Source organism: Hylobates moloch, unplaced genomic scaffold, assembly GCF_009828535.3.
Source record: "Hylobates moloch isolate HMO894 unplaced genomic scaffold, HMol_V3 SCAFFOLD_21, whole genome shotgun sequence".
Taxonomy (NCBI): domain Eukaryota; kingdom Metazoa; phylum Chordata; class Mammalia; order Primates; family Hylobatidae; genus Hylobates; species Hylobates moloch.
This window is the reverse complement of record NW_026652296.1, coordinates 2377728-2399605: the sequence shown is the minus strand read 5'-3', so window position 1 is coordinate 2399605 and position 21878 is coordinate 2377728. Positions and strand designations below refer to the sequence as shown.

The window sequence follows — 21878 nt, the reverse complement described above, 5'->3', positions numbered from 1 at the left end:
GAGATTTTATATAAGCTGGTCAACGTTCCAGGGAAGGAAACATTTTCAGCGAAGACCTCCACAAATATTTGTTCTCGGGTGAATTAAGTAAGCCACTATTTCACACCTACTGCGTGCATTAGGGTGCGCTGGGTCCTTCGAGACACGTTGATGGCCTGGGACAGCATTCACTCACCAGGCTGCCCACCTTGCTCACCTGGTGGTCTCATGGCCTCCTACCTGTCTGCTCACCTCTGCTCTTGGCCCATCCGGTGCAGAGGTTCTGCAGTCCACAGAGAGGTCTGAAGACAAAACCATGATCCAGGACCAGTAAGTTAAAAAAGCAAGGTAGAGGAAAATGTGCATAGCTGTTACCGTTTAAGAAGGGAAAAGTGTGTGTGTGTGTGTGTGTGTGTGTGTGTGTTTCCTTATTTTAAAAAAAGATACAATAAATAAAAAATGAATAAATGTGGGGAAGGAAGGGGCCAAGATGGAGGGGACAGGAATAGAAGCTGAATGTCTCAGAATAGACCTCGGTGGATTTGACTTTGAAAGATTTTTACAAAGTTACCTTTTATAATACATTAACAAAGCAATCCCTGAAAATCAAAAGCAAAAGGGAATCAATGCGTCTGTCTATCAAGTTGGTGACATTGCCACACAGGTGGGAATTATTTTAAGTGACTTTAAGACATGATAATTTTACTTACATATTCCTGATGGGATATAGTCCAAGACCAAAAGGAAAAATCATAACTGCTTTCAGTAATCATGTTGTTTGTGATTTATTGGTATTGCTATTTTGAGACTGTTGTTTGTGTCTTATAGTATAAAGCAAATGAATAAGTATTGAGGACCAGGATTATTGGTATGGGAGAAAGGAGACACAGATGTGAAATCAATGATTTCTACTACCTTGTAGTCCTCAATTTGGTTTTAGATATTAATGTGCACTTCTGATATATGGCATCTTTTTTAAAAAATTTATTTCCTAGCTCTGTCCATTATAAGGAAATAAAAGAGCAGCCCAATAGCACTGAACACCCAAGCCCCTAGGCTATGGCCTCTAAAGACCATTTCCTACCAAGAGGACTCAGTGCTTCTTGGAGAAATTTTAATTCCAGGTAGGAAATGTACAAGATGAGACCAAAACACTTTGTCACACCAGCAGGCAAATGAACACTCAGAGACGACAGGTTCACACCATCAGGACACCCAAGTCAACTTGAAGATGCTCCCACTGGTCAAAATGGAACAGTTTCTCAGTGTAGCAATTGCAACAGATGGAAATAGATCTAGTAGGTTAGATTCCTCAAGATTCTTTACAAATAAATAAATCTCACGGGTCACCCTTGAGGAAGCTAAGTAACCAACTCATTATTGTGAAAACAAGAAAGTAAAGCAAAAGAACTAAGCATTTTCCTGACATTTCTATATGCCCACTGCCTCAAGGTAATATGACAGGAAGTTGCACTTCATAAAGTTTTCTACCTGATAACTTAGGTAGAGGTGATGAAATATTTCTATTTTGTGATCTTTAATGAAATAATGGGTCTAGACAATGATCATTAGTGGCTTCTAACCCCCCAAAAAAAAATAAATAAAAGAGAGACAGTGGCAACGAGGGAGACCAAGAAAAAGAGAGAAAACAGACATTATATGCTTTCTAATGAAAGCATCCACCACCCACCACGTGTGAAGTATTTGCCTCCCCCCATTACACATGATCCTGACCTGGCCTCTGGATCTTACCACCATGTGTAGGATACAAAAGAGAGGGAGACAGATTAAATTTCACCATAGGGAGAAGCCAGCAAAATCCAGTCCTGGGGAAACTGTAGGACCAATGATCTGGTTTCCTCAATACATAAATCACAAGAAGATAGAAAGAGAGGGAGGAACCTCTAGATCCAAGGGGATCTAAGAGCACGATCAGCTGGTGGCAGTTCTTCGGCGTCCACTTCTTGCTCAGAGTTCCTGAGGGAAGGGTCCTGAGGAAATGGACTGCTTCCCAAGGCCCTTCCTTCCCTTTGCTGATGGCCTCCATGTGGGAGTCCTGCAGGCTTGGCTTAGCTCCCAGCCTCTGCACTTCACTTCTGTGTGGCCTTAGCTCAGACACTGAGCCTCTCTGTGCCTCTGCTTCCTCACTTAGAAGCTAGGCATGATTATTTTACCTGCCTCATAGTATGCTTGTAAAGATAAGATAAGCAGTCCCTAACCTTTTTGGCACCAGGGACTGGTTTCCTGGAAGACAATTTACCCATGGACCCGGGGAGAGGGGATGCTTCCGGGATGAAGCTGTTCCAGCTCAGATCATCAGGCATTAGATTCTCACAAGGAGTGTGCAGCCTCCATCCACATGCACAGGTCACAACAGGGTCCACACTCCTGTGAGAGTCTAATGCCACCACTGACATCACGGGAGGCGGAGCACTGGCGGCTCTGGCAGACATGCTTGCTTGGCCACCACTCACCTCCAGGTGTGTAGCCCAGTTCCTAATAGGCCACGGCTCTGACAGTCATGCTTGCCCGGCCACCACTCGCCTCCAGCTGTGCGGCCCAGTTCCTAACAGGCCACAGACTGGTACCGGGTTAGGGACCCTGCTTTAAGCAGTCGCTTCTCCTTCCCTGGCCTCGCCCCAAGCAGCCAATAACATACTTCCTGTCTCTATGAATTTGCCCGTCCTGCATACTTTGTGTCAATGGAAGGAGGTATTATGTAGGGTTTGTGTCCGGCTTCTTTCACTGAGCACGGTTCAGCCACGCTGCAGCTCGTATCAGAACCTAGTTCCTTTCAGGGCCAAATAACATTTCATTGTGTGGATGGACCAGGTTTAGCCACTCAGCAGCTGGCAGACACTTGGTGGTTCCACTTTGGGGCTGTTGTGAATGTGCTGCTAGGCACATCTGTGTGCAAGGCTTTTTGTGGACAGATGTTGATTCTTAGGGTATCTGCCCAGCAGTGGGATTGCTGGGTCACGCATGCAGCAGCTCTGCTTACCTTTCTGGAGGCCACGAGCCTGTTTTCCACGGCGGCTCTATGGGGCTCCTGTTGAGGAAGCCCTGGTGAGTGGGTGCTCCTCTGCCAAGCGTTAAATAGGGACTCACCACTGGGAACGGACTTGGACTCCAGGAGCCCCCAGGAGGCTCCCTCTGTGCCGACGCCCATGGGCTGCAGACGGGTGGGTGACTGTGGGCCCCTTGCTCAGCCTCCAGCTTTGGGGCTGATGGCTCTTCCCCCAGGGAGTCTGTGCAGCCCTCCTCCAGCCCCCAGTCCCCTTGGACCAGGGGCAAAGCTCATTTCCCTCATCCGTCTGCCCCTAGCGCGCTGGGGTGGGAGGGATGAGGCTCTTGCCTGGCCGGCCCTGGGGCTGGGAGGCAGGTGTGGGAAGTGCAGGTGGGCAGTTCGGTGTGTTTGGCAAGCCGACCCAAACTCCCATTAAATGCTATGGAAACCCTTGCAGGCCCCAGATCTCTGTTTTTTTTCTGTCCCCCACAGCCCTGCCCCTCCATGGGGACTGCCCCCCAACCCCACTCCCGCAGTTCTACCCCCATGCCCCACCCCCACACCCCTTCACATAACCCAGATCCATCTCCTTAGAGCCCCCCACCCCCGAGTGAAATTGAGCATGCCTCCTGTTCTCACTAGACACAGGCTCCGAGGGAGCAGGCGAGTCCTCTCCTGTCAGAGGCCACGTCCCTGCACCTGCGCAGCACGGCACATCCCGGGACTCAGCGTCCTGTGTGGAACATACTCAAGTCCATCCCTACCCTCTGCCTCAGAGACGGCAGGCCCTGAGCGTGCTCCCCAGGACCCTCCCTGGGCTTCCACCTGCCACACTCCACCTGTTCCCCGGCATCCAGGCGGGCAGCACACACCTACCAGGGCCTCTGCTGTCCAGCCCAGGGCCACCACCTCCCAGGGCCCCCCAGGACCTGGCCAGCCCAGGTTGCCCCGTTTCTGCTGCTGGTGAGGTGGGGCTGGGCTGACAGGAGCCCCAGAAAATCTATAGCGGCCCCGCCTCCCAGGCCTCTCCCTTGCTGAGCTTGCCCACCTCAACAGACGCCCTAGCACATGCTCTGGAGAAACATTGAAATGAACTCGGTCCCCCTTCCTCACCCATTAAGTTCTTCCCCTGAGGCCAGAATCCATCGCAGGCAGGCCCTGCAGAGCGGCAGGGGTGGGCGGCGCTGGCTTCACTCCGAGGTCATTTACTTCTGCTTCTGGGCGCCCTTTCTTGCCTCTACACATCTTGCTCTTGGTCGCACGCGCTGAGTCTCAGAGCTGCAGGAGCTTGCCAACTGCTCACCTCCGCTCCTCTCTCCTGATGCCCTGTTTGTTGATGGTGCAGGAACCTGCTGCTGCAGTTAGGAAATTGAAATGTCAGTCGGGAGGGCTCCTGGAGTGGGGTTTGAAGCTGAGCTCTGAAGGCTTCGAGGGCAGGGAAAGGGAAGACCTCTAGGAAAGAGGGCTGGGGTCTCGCCCCTCCTGCAGGCACTGGCTACCCTCAGCTCTTGGAGGAGCTTTTGTGAATGGAGTTTGCTTGAAATCGATCTTCTCAGCCCCTTCACGGGCTTCACACTGGTGTCTGTCCCTGGTAGACCAGGCAGCCAGAGCTTCCTTCCTGTGGCTGCCCTGACCGCATCTGGCACTGGGAACATGCCCTGCACTTGAGGATAAATGAAAGTGAAATTTCAGGGCCGGGTGTGGTGGCTCACGCTTGTAATCCCAGCACTTTGGGAGGCCGAGGCGGGCGGATCACGAGGTCAGGAGATCGAGACCATGGTGAAACTCCGTCTCTACTAAAAATACAAAAAAATTAGCCGGGCGTAGTGGCGGGTGCCTATAGTCCCAGCTACTCGGAGAGGCTGAGGCAGGAGAATGGCGTGAACCCGGGAGGCGGAGCTTGCAGTAAGCCGAGATTACGCCACTGCACTCCAGCCTGGGCGACAGAGCGAGACACCATCTCAAAAAAAAAAAAAAAAGAAAGAAAGAAAGTGAAATTTCAATTAAAAGGATAAATCATGGTGATGGGTCCTCGTGGTGACCAGGAAAGACCTGGCCCACTTCCAGGCTGAGTTTCAACTGAGAAGCAGCCATTTCTTTGTAAAAAGATGTCCATTTTAGTGAGCAGTAAAATCTCGAGGGAAAAGCCCCAGGCCTCTGTTAGCAGGGCCTGTGCTCAAATCCCTGCACCTGCGGAGGCTGCACCCCCTCCAGGACGGGTGAGTCCCTTGGCCACAGCCAGGCCTGACACCCCGAATGCGCCACTCCCTGACCTTCCATTAACACCAGCTTTTCACTAGCTTCTGGTCTTATGCTTCACCTGAACCATGCAGCAGGTCCCTGTCCTCATCAAACTTTGATGCCGAACAAAGCAAGTGTCCAGCAGGCCACAGTGCAGCCCCCTCCCCCTCAGGACCCCAGGCCCACCCTGCACACCCCCATGTGGTCCCTCCAGGCTCCTGGGCTGGGTAGGGGGACAGGGATTTCTCTGCAACACACCACCACTGCAGTGGGATTCCCAGCGTTAAGGGGAGAAGGTGTCACTGGCACGTGCTGTGCGCAATTCTGAATCCTCCAGCCTCTCCAACATTTGCGTTCATTCCCGCAGAGGCCGAGATGCTCATGGCTTCCAGAAGGCTATGAGATGTGGCACAGGCACCAGACAGGCAGGACCGGCTGGGAGCCTCGGGCCTGGGCAGGAGCGGCTGAAGGCTGCCTGCGTCCACTTCCTCCTTCCATCTCCTTTGGCCGGGGGACCACCTTGCCCACTCATCCTGCAGGTCGGGTGGATGCTGCTGCCAACCCAGGCCTGGTAGATGTGCCCATTCCAATCTCCAGCCATGGCAGCTGCTTCAAGGCTGGGATGAGAGCCAATGAGTGTCTGCCCCAGGACATTCGACAGAGCTGTCTGGAAACAGCCACCTTCCCTACTGAGGCAGGGAGCTGGTGGGTCAGAGCAGGGGCACTGGGGCCAGGACACCTGGGTTCTGGATCCCAGCTCAAGGGCTTGTGAGCTGTGTGATCTTGGGTGAGTGACTCAACCTCCCTGTGCTGCAGTTTCCTCATCTGTAATGGGGAAGGGCTGCATATGAATGGCCTTGTCTATATTAATGGCACTGCTTTGTGGGGTTGTGGTGATGAGTAAGTGAGTGGATGGATGTAATATGCCTAGTGTACTAGTTCATTTTCACACTGCTATAAAGATACTATCCAAGACTGGATAGTTTACAAAGGAAACAGGTTTAATTGACTCACAGTTCCACAGGGCTGGGGAAGCTGCAGGAAACTTACAATCAGGGTGGAAGGTGAAGAGGAAGCAAGGACCTTCTTCACATGGTGGCAGGAGAGAGAAATGGGAGCAGGGGACACGCCAGACACTTATGAAACCATCAGATCTCGTGAGACTCACTCACTCTCATGAGAACTGCACGGGGGAACCGCCCCCATGATCCAGTCACCTCCCACCAGGTGTCCCTCTCAACACCTGGGGATTACAATTCAAGATGAGATTCGGGTGGGGACACAAAGCCTAACCATATTACCTGGGGTACTGCCTGGCACTGTGAACTAGTTAGGGAAGCATCGGTTGTCATTATCATCATCACTGGTTCTACGACCTCTATTTCTGTGCCCCTGACACTGATGCTATTACTAGTACTGTCACAAGTGTACTGTCAGCCTATTGCTGTTACCCCTGGGGCTGCTAGGCTGATGGGATGTAAGCATAGCAGTGTGAGGCAGCAGAAGGGGAGAGTACCTGCGAGTCTGAGGGGTGGGCTGAGCAAGTGCTGAGAGCCCCATCAGAATGGACACCCTCATAACGGACTGAGCATGGTACTCAGCCCCCATGAGTGAATGAACACAGTACTCAGCCTGCATGATCCAGCCATGCCTGAAACCCGCACGACTCCAGGATAAGAGCCAGTACATTGCCTTTTTGCTTGAACCAGTTACAGTGGGATTTCTGACGCTTCCAATGGACAAGACCTAAATGTGCCATCATGCAGTAAAAGCCTAAATTAAATCATTTAATTCTTGTGGTCTGGGACCTCCAGGCTGGATATACAGATATTTATTGTCCCTTGCCCCATTCAGTCATCTACTCTGGTTTGCAGAGCACTTTCTGTGTGTCTACTAGTGTGCAGAGCTCTCTGGGGGAGACAGCAAACATAGTATTCAGGAATTATTACTGATTAAATTAATGATTAAACCAATATTCAGCCCACACTTAGTGATACAGCATAGTACTCAGGCCTCATTATTGACAACACAAAAAGCCCAGATTTATTCACAAAGATCCAGTACTCAGCCCTCATTTATTGACAAAGCTCAGTATTCAACCCACATTACTAAGCAGAGTACTCAGCCTTCATTACTGACTGAGCCCAGGACCCAGACCCTATGACTGACTGAGCACAGTACCGAGCCCTCATAACTGATGAAGCACAGTACTCAGCCCTCATAACTGAGCACAGTACTCAGCCCCTATGAGTGACTGAGCACAGCACTCGGCCATCCGCATTGAATTACAGACACCGCAGATCCTCAGTTGCCATCTTTCATATACTCTTGGCAACAGCTCTGCAGGCTGGATAAAAAAAATCCCATTTCCAGATGAGGAGATAAAACCATTTCCCAAAGTGAAGAGCCAGTGAGGAGGCGCCCCCGCCTCTGCATCTCTGTGAGCACTGCCTGGAGGCACAGGGTGCAGGAGTGGGAGACAGCTATTCTGGCAGGTCTCCTTCCCATTGGCCCAGCGTGGGTCACATGTCCTTCCTAGCCAATCACAGCACTCAGGGAGCTGCACTCTCATTGGTCTACGTGGGGTCCCATGGCTGTCCTGGGGCCAGGTGGGAGGGTTCCCCCACGCAGTCCACGCAGAGCAAGGGTGGGCGGGGGCAATTTCCGAAGACTGGCAGAAGTGGGTCTCCGCAGGCAAAGCCAGGGCTGACGGCAGCCTCCTTCTCGGGCCTGACTCCAGCCTCATGGCTTCCTTGCTGCCCCTAAATGCCCTCCTTTGCTGCCCCTTGCCCCCCTCACTCAGCTGTCTCTCCTTCTGGGGCCTGTGGCCTAGTATCTGGGGCCTGGGGTCTGGGGTCTGGCCTCCGTCTTTTCTGCTGGACACTGGCCCCCTTGGGCTGCCACCACCCCTGCACCTGTGCTCCAGCCCAGGCAGGGTCTAAGCTCCCTGAATGTTCCAGCCCGGCCCCCAAGGGACGGGACCCTGCTCCCTTATCCCCAGCAATGTGGCACATTTACAGGGGCAGACAGGTCCTGTTAGAGGAAAGTAGACGCTGTGAGACAAGACCTTCCAGAGACGGGGGGGACGCGTGCATTAAATATCAATGAAGGTTTTCTGACGAGACTCCTGACTTCTCGTGTTGGAGCCAGAAAATGACAGGGACTAATCAGGGGAGGGCATGGGTGACACCTCTGAGGGCGAAGAACACGCCGCGCTACAGGTTGTCACTTCGCGCTGCCCATCCCCGCAGTCCCGGCCTCACAGGCTGAAACAACGAAGAACCGTCTCGGCTTTGGACTTGGCTTTAGTGGCGTGGCTCTCTGACAGGCAGGATTATTCCTAGCCCGAGTCAGAAGCAGAAGCTGCCTCCACTCTGGCTTCTGTGCAGTGGCAGCCCTTGTTAGCCATCAAGTTCAAGGAGCTCCTTGGACGCCTCAGATCTGCCCCAGACAGTTTTCAGAGACTCTCTCACTCTTCTGAGCAGCTGTCCAGACACCGCTGGAGGCTGGTGCTGCGTCGTCACAGACCGGCTTCCTAAGCTGACAGTCCAGTGGGCGAGACAGAAAGAAGGCAGGCAACAAAATAAGAAAACAGTGTTCATTTTTTGTCTTGTTTTGTTTTGTTTTAGAGAGATGTGGGCTCACTCTGTTGCCCAGGCTGGTCTTGAACTCCTGGCCTCAAGTGATCCTCCCGCCTCAGCCTCCTGAGCATCGGGGTCTACAGGCATGTGCCACCATGTCCAACTAAGTTGTGTTTTTTTAATTTGTTTTTTATTTTCTTTAAAGACAGGGTATGTTGCCCAGGCTGGTCTTGAACTCCTGGCCTCAAGCAGTCTTCCTGCCTCAGCCTCCCAAAGTGCAGGGATTAGAGGTGTGAGCCACCGTGCTGGCCAGTGTTCTTAATAATAAACAAAATAGCCGGCCATGACAAGGGCTAGGACGACAATTCCACTGGGTGTGGTAGGCACTGCTAGTGTAGCCAGGTCCCCTGGGAGCGAGCCACCCAGCCCCTGCCATCATGAGGTCGGCTTGCTTTGCTAATGATTCACAGCTGGACACCTCCCAGAAGATGGAGTGGGGCTGAGGGCAGCAGCTGTGCTGGGAGGTGCCTGGGAGGAGGCTCAGCCCACAGAGGCAGCCTCCTGGCCTCAAGGCTCAGTTCATACACCAGGGCTTCCCGTGGGGTGAAGCTGAAATGACCCAGGCTGAGACATCACTCGTCCTTCCCACTAGTTCTAGGGGCTCTCCCTAGTCAATAACTTGTTCGAGAATCCCTGTCTTGGGCTCTGTTTATAGGGACCCCAACCTAAGACACAGGGATCCAGAGGTCCAGGTGGGCCTCTCTGTGGCTGAGGCCCAGCCCTGAGCGCCACAGTCAGGTCGCCCTCTGGTCAGCTCTCTCCTGCCGGGCACTGTGTTAAGGGCTCCCCAGACAGCACCAGGTCAGGCAGAGGCTTCAACTTGCTGCACCTGCAAACTCCGACTGTCCCGAGCAGAAGGACCCTGCCAGAAGGACCCTGGCTGCCCACAGGCTGGAGGGGAAGGCCGGCCGGTTGGGTGACCCCAGGGCTCTGGGTCTTGACCGGGCTCTGGCATTGCAAGGAAGGGCTCCATCTGTGTTTCCACTCTGGACTCATTCTTGACTCCAGTCCACATTGGTGAGAGAAGCTGATCCACCCAGCTTAGCTCCTGGGGCCTGCCTGTCGGCTACGGGGAGGGTGAGGCACCTCGCTTGTATTCCCAGGACCACTCACCATGGGAGAGCAATGACGCCCCCCGAGCAAACTGGCCTTTGTTTCCAGAAGAGCAGGGAGAGTCTCCTGCAATCCCACACCAAAAATTCAGGAGGTGACTCTCTCTGTTAATTTGGTGCAAACTGAAGGGCATTTTTGAGAAGGAGCTAATTCACTATTCCCCACCGGGCAAATCTGTGAGAACATATTCATGCTTTTTATTGGCATTCATATGACTTTGAGGGGCTTTTTGTCATTGCTAAAACTCAAAGTATGTGTGAACAGTTCTGTATGATGGTGTCAATGTTACACAACAAATGACTTCTCACATCACATCCCGGGCTTTTCTGCTCATTACAAGAACCTAATTGAAAGTAATTGAAGGCTGAATTTCATCATGCATGAAAAGTACTTCCGAAAATGCAAGAAATACAAACATCTTCAAACCTCTTAAGTAATGTTCAAGAATCAAGGAAGAGTTGGGGGGAAAACAAGTAGGAACACTTACTTGGCCCCACATTTGTCCAGTTAATTTTATGAGAACAGGTTTCGCGTCGCCGAATCTTGCTGGTTATCCAGTATCACGGCAAGGGCTTTGGAATTACACTTCGCATCAACCTGGAAGAATCTCACGCTGGACAGGGTTACAATTTTATAATCACTTTCCATTGAAGTGAAGTTCTAGTCCAGGACCTTGGAGAGAGACTTTTAAATGTGTGGGTAGGGGGTCTGGCGCACTGCCCCATGCCTATAATCCCAGCACTTTGGGAGGCTGAGGCAGGAAGGTCACATGAGGCCAAGAGTTTGAGACCAGACTGGCCAACATAGTGAAACCCTATCTCTACAACAAATTTAAAAATTGGCCAGATGTGGTGGTCCACACTCAGGTCCCAGGTACTCAGGAGGCTGAGGTGGGAGGATCACTTCAGCCCAGGAGTTGAAGGCTGCGGTGAGTCGTGATCGCGCCACGGCACTCCAGCCTGGGCGACAGAGCGAGACCCTGTCTCAAAAAAATGGGGCTTCACTTATCACTTGCATCCCCCAAAGCTGCATTAGTAGAGCTGGTTGGAGTGAGAGAAGGGGCCAGGATGTTCGTCTCCTGTGGAGCATCCAGGGGCGCTGAGAAGACACTCAGGCCTGTGGATGGAAGGGACGGAACTCTTCTGCCCCCTTCCAGCTTTCAGAGGCTGCTTAGGCCAGCAGCGTGATGCTGAAACAGGAGCTGGGAACTCCGCCTGGGTCATTACCTACTCGTGAACCTTCGTCACATCCCTCAGCCTCTCTGGGCCTCAGTCCCTCCGTCTTCAGAATGGGCTCTGTGACATGGTCAGGTGGGGCTGACGCTCTGGGATTTTTTTCAATGGTCCCTTAAGGAATTCCAGGGGTGGAGCGTGGAGGTTTCTGGGTCTCTTCTTCTGTGCCTGCTTCAGGGTGAATGAGGAGGCTTCTGAGGCTGTGGTGAGGACACATAAGGCTGGGAACTGTGATTTGTCCTAAGGGGCCAGGGACAGACACAGTGAGAATCAGGCTGAGGACCAGCCTTGGGAAGCCCCCAGCGACGCCGTGGTGAGGGGAGAACAGAGCACCCCCCCGTGGGTCTGTCCCTCCACAATCCTCCCCAGCCTCCAGGAGCCTTCCTTCTCCTCCTCCTCCTCATGCCCTGGAACCCATGTGTCATCCAGGCCAGCCCACTGCAGCTTGCTGGGTCGGCCACACCTCCCTTCCTCCCCTCCCATCTCCCTTCTCTGTGGCCTCCCTTCCTGTTTATTTTCCCTCGTGCAGAGGTTCCCACATTCTCTCCGATCACTCCCCAAGCCCTCACCTCCATCCCCACCTTTCTCTGCCTGCTCACCATTTTTTCCTCTGGGTCTCGGGGTGGCCTTTTCTGCTCCAGGAGGCCTCCTTAGGGCCAGGACAGCCTTTGGTTTCCCTACGCAGCTGGGTGACCGGGGCCGACTACCTGCCTGTCTGCCTGTCTGCCTGTCTGCCCTGCCCCTTGGGCTGCCTTCCTCGTTTCACTTGTTTGTCCAGGAACAGCTGGGCCCTACTTACCAACAGGCCATCCCTGGGGACAAGCAGCCCCGTGTGTGTTCCCAGGGCCTAGAGAAGGGTGTGGAGGGGAAGGCATGAGGTGGGGAGGTAGGAAGTCCCCGGCTGTGCAATGCAGGCAGGGGAGCAGACAGAAACCCTGAGAAAAGTCTGATGTTGTTGGCAAGAAAACCAAGAAGCTCAAGCAGGAGCGCTGGCTGGGGCCGCAGAGAAGCTGCAGGTGCAACTGGGCAAGTCGCCTTCTTCCCTCAAGGCTCCCATGAGACTCAGATCCTAAAAGAAAATTGCCTCTCTCGGCCAGGCATGGTGGTTCACACCTGTAATCCCAGCACTTTGGGAGGCTGAGGTGGGCAGATCACCTGAGATCGGGAAGTTCAAGACCAGCCTGGGCAACATGGTGAAACCCCATCTCCCTTAAAAGTACAAAAATTAGCTGGGTGTGGTGGGGAGAGCGCCTGTAGTCCCAATTACTTGGGAGGCTGAGGCAGGAGAATCACTTGAACCCAGGAGGTGGAGGTTGCAGTGAACCAAGATCACACCACTGCACTCCAGCCTGGGTGACAGAGCAAGACCCTGTCTAAAAAAAAAAGAAAAGAAAAGAAAGAAAAGGAAAAGGAAAAAAAAAAAAAAGAAAAGAAAATTGTCTGTCCTCAGCAGGTCAAGTGCAAGTCCGCCTGCCTGGGTCCTGTGCCTTCAGGATGGGGCAAGACGGCCATGGCACCTGTTGGCACCATCCAGAGCTTTTACTCCATGGAGAGAGGGGAACTGCTGCGGGCAGCTCAGAACTCCCAACAGGCTGCAAAGGCGAGGGCCTGGGATCTGTTTTCCTGGGAACATCTCTGGGCTTAATATCATAGAAGGAGAAAGCTGAAACCCTTCTCTGAAGAATTACATCCTGCTGGAAGAACTTGATCCAGGAGATTTTTAAAGTGTCTTTACAATGCTGGGACAGGAACCAAGGGAGGCTTGATGAGTGGCAGGGCAAGGCCCATGAATGCAGAATGGCCACCGCTTTCCATTCTGAAAGGATATCCCGCCAGGTGTGCATGGGGGAGTGTGTGTGTGTGTGTATTGTGTTCTGTGTGTGTGTGTGTTCGTGCATATGTATATTTGTGTTTGTGTATGTGTACTGAATGTGTGTGTTGTGTGTATGTGTGCACTGTGTGCATGTGTGTGTGTATATGTGTATATTTAGCGTGTGTTCTGTGTATGTGTGTTTGCGTATGTGTATTTGTGCTGTGTGCATGTGTGCGTGTGTGACGCGTGTATTGAGTGTATGTTGTATGTTTGTGTGTGTACTGTGTGCATGTTTGTGTTTGTGTCGTGTACATGTTTGTGTATGTGTATGGTGTCTGTGTGTATTGTGTATTTGTGTGTTTATGTGTTTGTGTATTGTGTGTGTTGTGTGTACATGTATGTGTGTTGTATATGTGTTGTGTTTGTGTGTACATGTATGTGTGCTGTGTATATGTGTGTGTTTGTGTGTATTGAGTGCATATGTGTGTTGTGTGTATGTGTGTAGGTATGTGTACGTGTATGTGTGTTCATGTATTGTGTGCTTGTGTGTGTATATGTGTGTACTGTGTGTGCGTGTTTGTGTGTGTCAAGTGTACACGTCTGTTTATGCATTTGCGTGCATGGCGTGTGTGTGTCCACAGCTGTGCGAGGCAGTGGTCAGGACCAAACTCACTCTGACCCTGACTTTCTCCAAGGCCTTCCTTGCCCAGAGCCCCAAGGGGTCTCCCAGACCTTGCTTTACCCCACAATGCTTACCCCGATGTACAACAACAACTTAAGGGGTGTCACTCGTGGGAAAAGCCCTAATTCTGAGAGCGTCCGTGTCCATCTGTGGGCTGACTGGAGAGACCTTCCCAACCGTGCAGGTGCACGGGGACAGCTCTGGCTGGCAGGATGCCCTGGTGCAGGGGCCTTCCCGATGGCTGGGTCTCTCCCTCCCCCGGAATCTGGGTGTAACTCTCTCTCCCCAGCTTCCACCCTTGAAAGCTTAGGGAATCCACCTCCAAGGTGTCCGCGATTCAAAACCACACAGGGTGACTTTTCTCCAGTTTCAAGTTCATTTGAAATCAGGCAAATCCTCCTCCCTGGGGGAGACTCTGCCACAACGTTTCATGTCATCCAGCCATCTCTGAGGACGAGAACCGGCCTTCCAAGCAGAAGTCCCTGGGTGAACACTATCGTGGAGCCCCATAAGTTATTTTAATGTAGACATCACTTTAACCTTTCACCATCTGTTCTGTCCTCTAATAACAAATGCGGAAGAGCGTGGGTCTCCGCGGCATTCCAAGGCGATCGGCGCGCGCCTGTCTGTGCTCTCTATTCACGGCCCATCGTGGGCTTCTGCGGTGTTTGTCTCATTTGCCAGACACAAATCAAGTGGAAAACTGCTCTCCCCTGATCTGGTGGATTCACTCGCCAGTATTTCTTCTTAATATGGTAAACTGTGGGAGAATTCGGAGCATTTTGGGAGCTGATGCCCAGAGCTCCTGGATGCACACCACGCGCAGCCACCGCTGCCCGCCGTATTTCAGAGGTGGCCAAACGGGCCTGGAGAATAAGCAAATGCGGCCTGATGGCCAAAACGTAATGAGCTTTCCTTGAAAAAAAAAAAAATTCTCTTTAAATAGGTGGTGGATTTTTTTTCAGCAGTCTCCTCATTAAATTTCCCTATGAAAGAAGGATTGATTCGCCCAAAACTAGCAATAGTGCACAGTGAATCTACAATCCATCCTTCCAGCTGCTGCAGACCCCGTCCCTCGCGCCCACAATCCGTCCTTCCAGCTGCTGCAGACCCCGTCCCTCGCGCCCACAATCCGTCCTTCCAGCTACTGCAGACCCCGTCCCTCGTGCCCACAATCCGTCCTTCCCGCTGCTGCAGACCCCATCCCTCGCGCCCACCTCCTGCCTCCAGAAGACTAGACCTGGCTCCGTGTGTTCTCCTCAGCACAGTGCCACTCAGCCACCCGAGGGCTTACTGTGTGCTCCGTGCCTTTCTCCTAACCCAAAGCGGCGTCCACACATCAGGCCTCGGAGAAGCGCCACGCTCCCAGACAGCAGGGCTGGTGGGCTCCCTACTGCACCTCAGCTGCCTGCTCTCCTGGGAATGTGATCTCTTAGCGTTTCTCCCACCCCCGAGGAGCAAGTCGTCGGAGGTGACAGGGAGAGGGGCTCCTCCCCTCTATCTAGACGTTGCCCCATATACCCTCGTGACCAAACTTGGTGAAAACTCTCCATGGCTGGAGAAGAGATGGGCCTTGCCCACGGAAGGCCTGCAGGAATAACGTTGCTTGTGGCCTTGGGCAGTAGAGGGAGGGGTGATTAAGGCTCCATCGGAGGCCTTTCCCATGGACCGCTGAGGGGCCCAGACCCGCCCTTCCCTCGGTGGCTGTCTCTGAAGCCCTGCTTGGTGTGTGCGACTCAGGGCAGAGCTGGGAAAGGGCCCTACCTGATCATAGGAAAGTAAGGAGGTGCATTGCAGGGGGGAGCAAAGACGCTCCTCACAGACTGTGAGTGTGTGCACATGTGCACAGGAGTGTGTGTGGGTGTGTGCACATGCGCACAGGAGTGTGTGTGCACATGTGCACAGGAGTGTGTGTGGGTGTGTGCACATGTGCACAGGAGTGTGTGTGGGTGTGTGCACACGCGCACAGGAGTGTGTGTGTGCACATGTGCACAGGAGTGTGTGTGTGCGCACAGGAGTGTGGGTGTGTGCACATGCGCACAGGAGTGTGTGTGTGTGCGCACAGGAGTGTGTATGTGTGCGTGTGCACGTGCACCGCGGGCCTGCAGGCCTCCTCTCCTGGCGGTGTCTCCCAGCACGTGAGCAACCCCCCATTGGCACTGATCCCCCATGGCGCCTTTATGCTAGAAACAGCATCTCCCTCTTTCTATACGGAAAACAGCTTTTTTCTATTATGACATGAGACAGTCTTGGGGTGGCCGGTGTGCCAGGCACCACACTGCTGCACATAGGAACAGCTCTGGTGTGCAAATGCTAAATGCTGGCTTAATAAAGATGTTCTCCATCAGGCTGAATTCTCTACGGATTGGAGTTTTTCTGGGGGATGACTTGCTTTCTTTGATACGAATTAAGCTGGAAGGGATACTCTATCAAACATGCTTTGAGCCTCTCTGAAGGCTAGCCTATGATTGTCATCGTGCTGCAGAGATGAGGTGCCTGGTGAGAAGCCAGCCCTCTGTCTCTGAGATAAGTGCTACTCAGGCACGATGAAGGAGGCTTGGAAGTCACTGCTGCATCTGCTGGCTGGCATCTCTGCTGGGTGTCACACCTATGCCACACGTGGGGCAGTTGCAGTGGTCACACTGTGTGTCATCAGAATTCAGAATGCTCCTGCACTTCAACATCTGTGAGCTTCATAAAACCGAGTGGACTGCTTTTTCTGTCTCATTCTCTGTTCTGGAAAAGTTTTAGGAAATTCCAGGGCAAGCTGACCGTCCTCAGCTCTTTTAGAAGGAATTTCCTGAAGTCCTACGGTATCTCCAGGTGTGTGTTCTCTGCTAGTCAAGTTTTAAATTGTATATTTTCTCAAAAAATAATCAATTTCATATAATTTTCACCTGTGCTTGCATAACATATAGAGAAGAAAATGCTTTAAAAAAAATCTTGTCTTTTTTCTCTGAAGTTTATCAAAGACGCAGCTAGTTTCCTGAGGACTTTTCCCCTAACTACAGCTCTGGAATCTATCGTTGCCCCTATTTTTCTGTTTTCAGATTCGGAAGTTTCTGTGTCATCTTTATTGATGACTTTGGCGTCTGCTGCTTTCTGCTTTCTTGTTCGTTTCCTTGTGGGGTTGAGCGCTTGGTTCGTTGCTGTAATTCCATTTTGATGATGAAAACATTCAAGGTTATGGGTTTGCAGGCACTCAATCTCTGGGCTTCACTGTATAACAGTCGTGTTGTTATATTATTATTAAACAAAAATATTTTTAAAAGCCTCTAAAAATAACTTTGGTTCCTGTTGACCCAGTGGTTATTTCACAGTGTCATTCAGATTTCTAAAAGGTCTTTTTTCAGTCTTATTATTAACTTTTCATTGCATCATTTCAGTAAAAGGTCCTAGTCAGGCCGAATGTGGTAGTTCACGCCTGTAATCCCAGTGCTTTGGGAGACCAAGGTGGGAGGATCGGTTAAAGCCAGAAGTTCGAGACCAGCCTGGGAAACATAGTGAGACCTTGTCTGTACAAAAGAATTTCAGAAATTAGCCAGGCGTGGTTGCCGGCACCTGTAGTCCCAGCTACTCTGGGGCTGAGGTGGAAGGATTGCTTGAGCACAGGAGGTCAAGGCTGCGGTGAGATATGATTGCCCTACTGCACTCCAGGTGACAGAGTGAGACCTGTCTCTTAAAAACAAGAAAAAAAAAGTCCTGTTCCATTTTGTTTTGGGGGTACTTTTGGGGTTTCCGCTACGGCCCACTGTATTATGAAATGTTGTGATGGTCCCGTGGGCTTTGGAAAAAAAAGTAGTAGATTCTAAAGACATGCTCAAAGTTGAATACAAATCCATTCCACCTTCCCAATTTCACCTTTCAAATCCCTGTGGCCTCCTCCAACTTCCCTGAGGGACCCCCCAGGCTCTGGGAAGCGCCACTCACCTGTGGTGGGTTGGTGACCACCAAGTCCCCCTCCTCATTACAGGAGGTTTCGCCTCAACTGAGTGAAAGACGTGCATCTTGTTTTTAATGCTACCAGTGTCCTTTCTGTTTTCCAAAATCTTGTATGAATCTCACTCTCTGCTCAAAAACAAAATGAAGCCTTTGCCTAATGCTTCCCCAACCCAAGTAAAACTCGGAGTTTCGTGTCTGCCTGTGTCTTTCCATTTCCTCCCCCAGTTAGCAGCCTCTTCAAGCTTACTTTGGACTTGGGACCCAGATAACCATCATTCAATTGTTTTCTAAACAATTAGAAAGGCTGGGACACACATGCATTGGGTCCTAGTCTTTTCTCTCACTGTGGAGGTTGCTCTGTTTTCTTGCCTTTGTCTCGTCCTGGGTTTGATGTCAGAACACGAGGCCATTTTATACCATCATTTCCATTGTTTTCACCTGTGCTGTGGATTTCTGCCAGGCGTCCCGAGTTCTCGGTGCGTTTGCTGATCTCGGAATATTATACCCGCGCTTCCCTGTTACTGACGGGCCCTGGACCTGCAGTCAGCGGCTCTCAGTAAAACCCTGACCATCGACTGTCCTTCCAGTTCCCAAAGTGGATGAAAGATCAGCTGTGGTCCCCATTGTACTTCAAAATGGTCGAGCTCCAGGAACTCATGGGAGGGGATGAATGTCAGAGATCGGCCCCGGGCCTCGCCTCAGCACAGGCTGACCTCTCCTCGCTTGCTCCTGCCTTTCAGATCCGGTCCGACAAAGACAATGACATCCCCATCCGGTACAGCATCACGGGAGTGGGCGCCGACCAGCCCCCCATGGAGGTCTTCAGCATCGACTCCATGTCCGGCCGGATGTACGTCACGCGGCCCATGGACCGGGAGGAGCACGCCTCTTACCACGTGAGTGTCCACACCCCAGTGGGAACCAGGCCCTGGGGTGGCGATCCCAGCCCCACCAGGCCTCGGCAGGTGCCCCCAGCAGGGCCATGCCTGCCCTACCTCTACAGGCAGCGCTCCAACTTTGGCCTGGAGCAGAATCCTGGGAAGCTGGGGAAAGCCCAGGTCGCTGGGCACTGCCCCCCGTCTCTAACTCAGCAGGGCGGGCCCAGGGCGGGCCTGGGGAACTGCGTTTCATACACTCCCCAGGACGCAAGTCAGGCCCGGGCCCACACTGGGAGAACCACTGGTCCAGAAGGTCTCCGTCCACGTGGTCTTCTGCTTTGGATGGCTCTGCGGGGCTGGGAGTCAGGGTCACCAGCTACGATGCCCCCTCGGGGTCCTTCATGCTGCCCTTGGCCCCTTTCTCCGAAGCACGGCCCATTGTCCCTCACACCCTCTCCAGGCTGGGACGTGAGTCCTGCAAGCTTTTCATTTCCTCTGACGTCTCTCGCGGCAGAAAGAGCCTCTGAAGGGAGAGCCGCGCGGGTTCCCGTCGGGGGCTGGGCTTGGAGAGAGAACCGCTGGAGAGACGTGGGGCTGCGGCCTCAGCTTCCGGGAGCGGGGCCTTCTCCTCCCGGGCCGAACTGACCCTGGCTGGGAGGAGGGAGCCTGGGCCATGGTGAAAGCAGCGCGGGGTGCACATCCCTCCACCTCAGGGTCCAGAGCTGTCCATCACGTGTAGGTGAAGGCCGCACCAGCAGCGCAGAACAGGCTGGAGCCAGATCGCAAGGGTCACACCCAGACCTGCCCTTCGCCGGGTGTGAGCTACTGGGCAAATGATGTCGCCTCTTCTGGCCTCAGTCCCGGCTCCTCCTCATGGGGTTGTTCTGAGGACTCCACGGTTAACCCCGGTGAGGCGTTCAGCACAAGCCTGTACTGTCAGGGCCGTGTGCTTCTCTGTGGTAACTCGGGAACAACCATGGAAGACTCGGCCCCGCCTGACGGTGTCACCTTGCTCAGCTCTACCTTCGCTTGGCTTCAGCCAGTGGCACTGCACAGGGCCCAACCCTGCAGCTTCTCACGTCTGCGACTATTTGTTTTGGGGTTCATTCATCCCACCTCGCACCAGAAGGAGGCTGCATAGGGGCAGGGAATCCTCCAGCTTTTCCACGCCAGATCTCAGGCCCAAGAACAGAGCCTGGCCTTCGGGGGCTCACTAGGCATTCAAGGAAGGGAGGGCGTTGACGGGAGAAGGTCGCTTTTGCTGTTGGCGACAGTGGCCTCCCTGACAGCCCTTGAGGCACCGTCTGAAGCAGGGGCGGACCTGGATGGATCCTGGGGAGCCCACTTGGGAGGTGGCTGCCCTAACCCCAGTCTTCACCGGGGCCTTAGCCCCTCACGGCTGCCTCCTGGGAAGGCTCGTGCCTTGGCTGGGTGTTGGGGAGACCTGATTGACAGTGCCTGGGCCTCGTGTGCTGGGCCCCCCCAGGAGTGGCCGGGGCAGAACCACAGAACCAACCAGAGACTCCGGCTGACACCCACCGGCTGTGCAGCAAGAGACAGGCCCTCGGTATGGCTGCTGGCTCCCAAAACGGGCTTTGGGCTGCCGTCAACACGCGTCTACAACAGGCTCAGGAACCGGAACTCAACAGCCCTTACTGCCAAGAAATAGCTACAGACCAAGGACTTAGGGAGAGACACAGACACATGCACACAGAGATAGAGATACAGAGACAGAGAGGGAGACAGAGACACGGAGAGAAACACAGGAGACAGAGAAGAGAGAGAGGAAATACAGAGGCAGAGGCATAGAGACAGAAATAAAGAGAGAGACTGACCATGAGAAACAGATTCAGAGACAGAGACTTGATACAAGTCTTGCCAGATCTAGATGTGCAGGGGGAGCCAACCCTTCAACTCTGTGAATTCCTGACACGTGTTTCTGTCTGTTGTTTTTTTAACCAAGGCAGACTTGGAGCTGGGTCAGCCCACTTCTCCCTAGTGTGGCATTCCAGATGCAGCCTGTGGGTGCTGGCCAGGGCATCTGAGGGGCACCAGGAGAGCTGGGTCAGCCCACTTCTCCCAGGTGTGGCATCTCAGATGCAGCCTGTGGGTACTCACCAGGGCATCCGAGGGGCACTAGGAGAGCTGGGTCAGCCCACTTCTCCCAGGTGCGGCATCGCAGATGTAGCCTGTGGGTGCTGGCTGGGGCATTTGAGGGGCACCAGGAGTGCTGTAGGGCTGCCGGGTGCCTGTTGCAGGAGGACTCAGGACCCAGCACTTGCTGAATGCACAGTGATTCCCGGGTGACCCGCACCCGCAGAAGGCCTCTTCCTTCCATTTCACCTTGTAATTCCTCCTGGAAACCCGGAGCTCAGAGCTGGCCCTCCCTGCAGCATCCCCAGTGAGCTGTTTCTCCTCCATGGATTCTCACCAGAGGCAGCATTCACATTCCCACCAACTCCCCGGAAAAGGTTTCAGGGCTCAGCTACCTCTGCACACAGCACAGCTGGGGGATGGGGACCTCCAGGGCCACCGCTGGACAGTGCCCCCTCCATGCACCTTGAAGCCTAAGGCACAGCCTATAACCCAGCCTGGGAGCTCTGCCCACAGCAGGGGTCCAGGTGTGCAGGGCCAGAGGTTGGAATGGCCACTCCAGGGATCTGGGTCACCCACCCCTCTGTGATTCATTCCCAAGGCCCTCCTCTCACGCACAGGTAGAAATTTTCAACCCACCGTGTGCAGAGACAGTGGCTGGCAATGGGGGGGAATCCAGCGCCCCCACCACCTCCTGCCACACTGTGCAAACATGCTGTGTAAACATGTGATGCAAACACACTGTGTAAACATGTGGTGCAAACACGCTGTGTTAGCCCTTTCATATTGCTATAAAGAAATACCTGAAGCTGCGTAATATAGAGAGAAAAGAGGTTTATTTGGCTCACGGTTCTGCAGGCTGTATAGGAAGTATAGCGCCAGCATCTCCTTCTGGGGAGGCCTCAGGAAGCTTCCGCTCATGGGAGAAAGTGAAGGGGAGCAGACATCCCACATGGCAGGAGCAAGAGAGAGAGAGAGACGGACGGAGGTGCCAAGCTCTTTAAACAACGGGCCCTGGAGCGCACTCAGAGCAAGAATTCACACATTACCACAAGGGCAGCACTGAGCCATTGACAAGGGATCCACCCCCATGACCCAAACACCTCCCACCAGGCCCACCTCCAACACTGGAGGGCACATTTCAAATGAGATCTGGAGGGGACAGAACATCCAAACCATGCCACACACCTCCATTCGTCTGTTTATTCTTTCTGCCTGATGCATATGCAGAGCCTTGCTCAGCACCAGGCTCTACC

At 53.2% G+C, this 21878-nt stretch overlaps 1 protein-coding gene across 1 annotated transcript in view; it reads left to right on the top strand.

The window, feature by feature from the left end:
- Nucleotides 1-21878, top strand: part of CDH4 (cadherin 4) — a 197013-nt gene that overhangs the window by 88200 nt on the left and 86935 nt on the right. The window contains exon 4 of the mRNA XM_058433264.1: nt 18391-18546. Within this exon, the coding sequence (XP_058289247.1) occupies nt 18391-18546 (156 nt within the window). The remainder of the gene's footprint in view (nt 1-18390; nt 18547-21878) is intronic.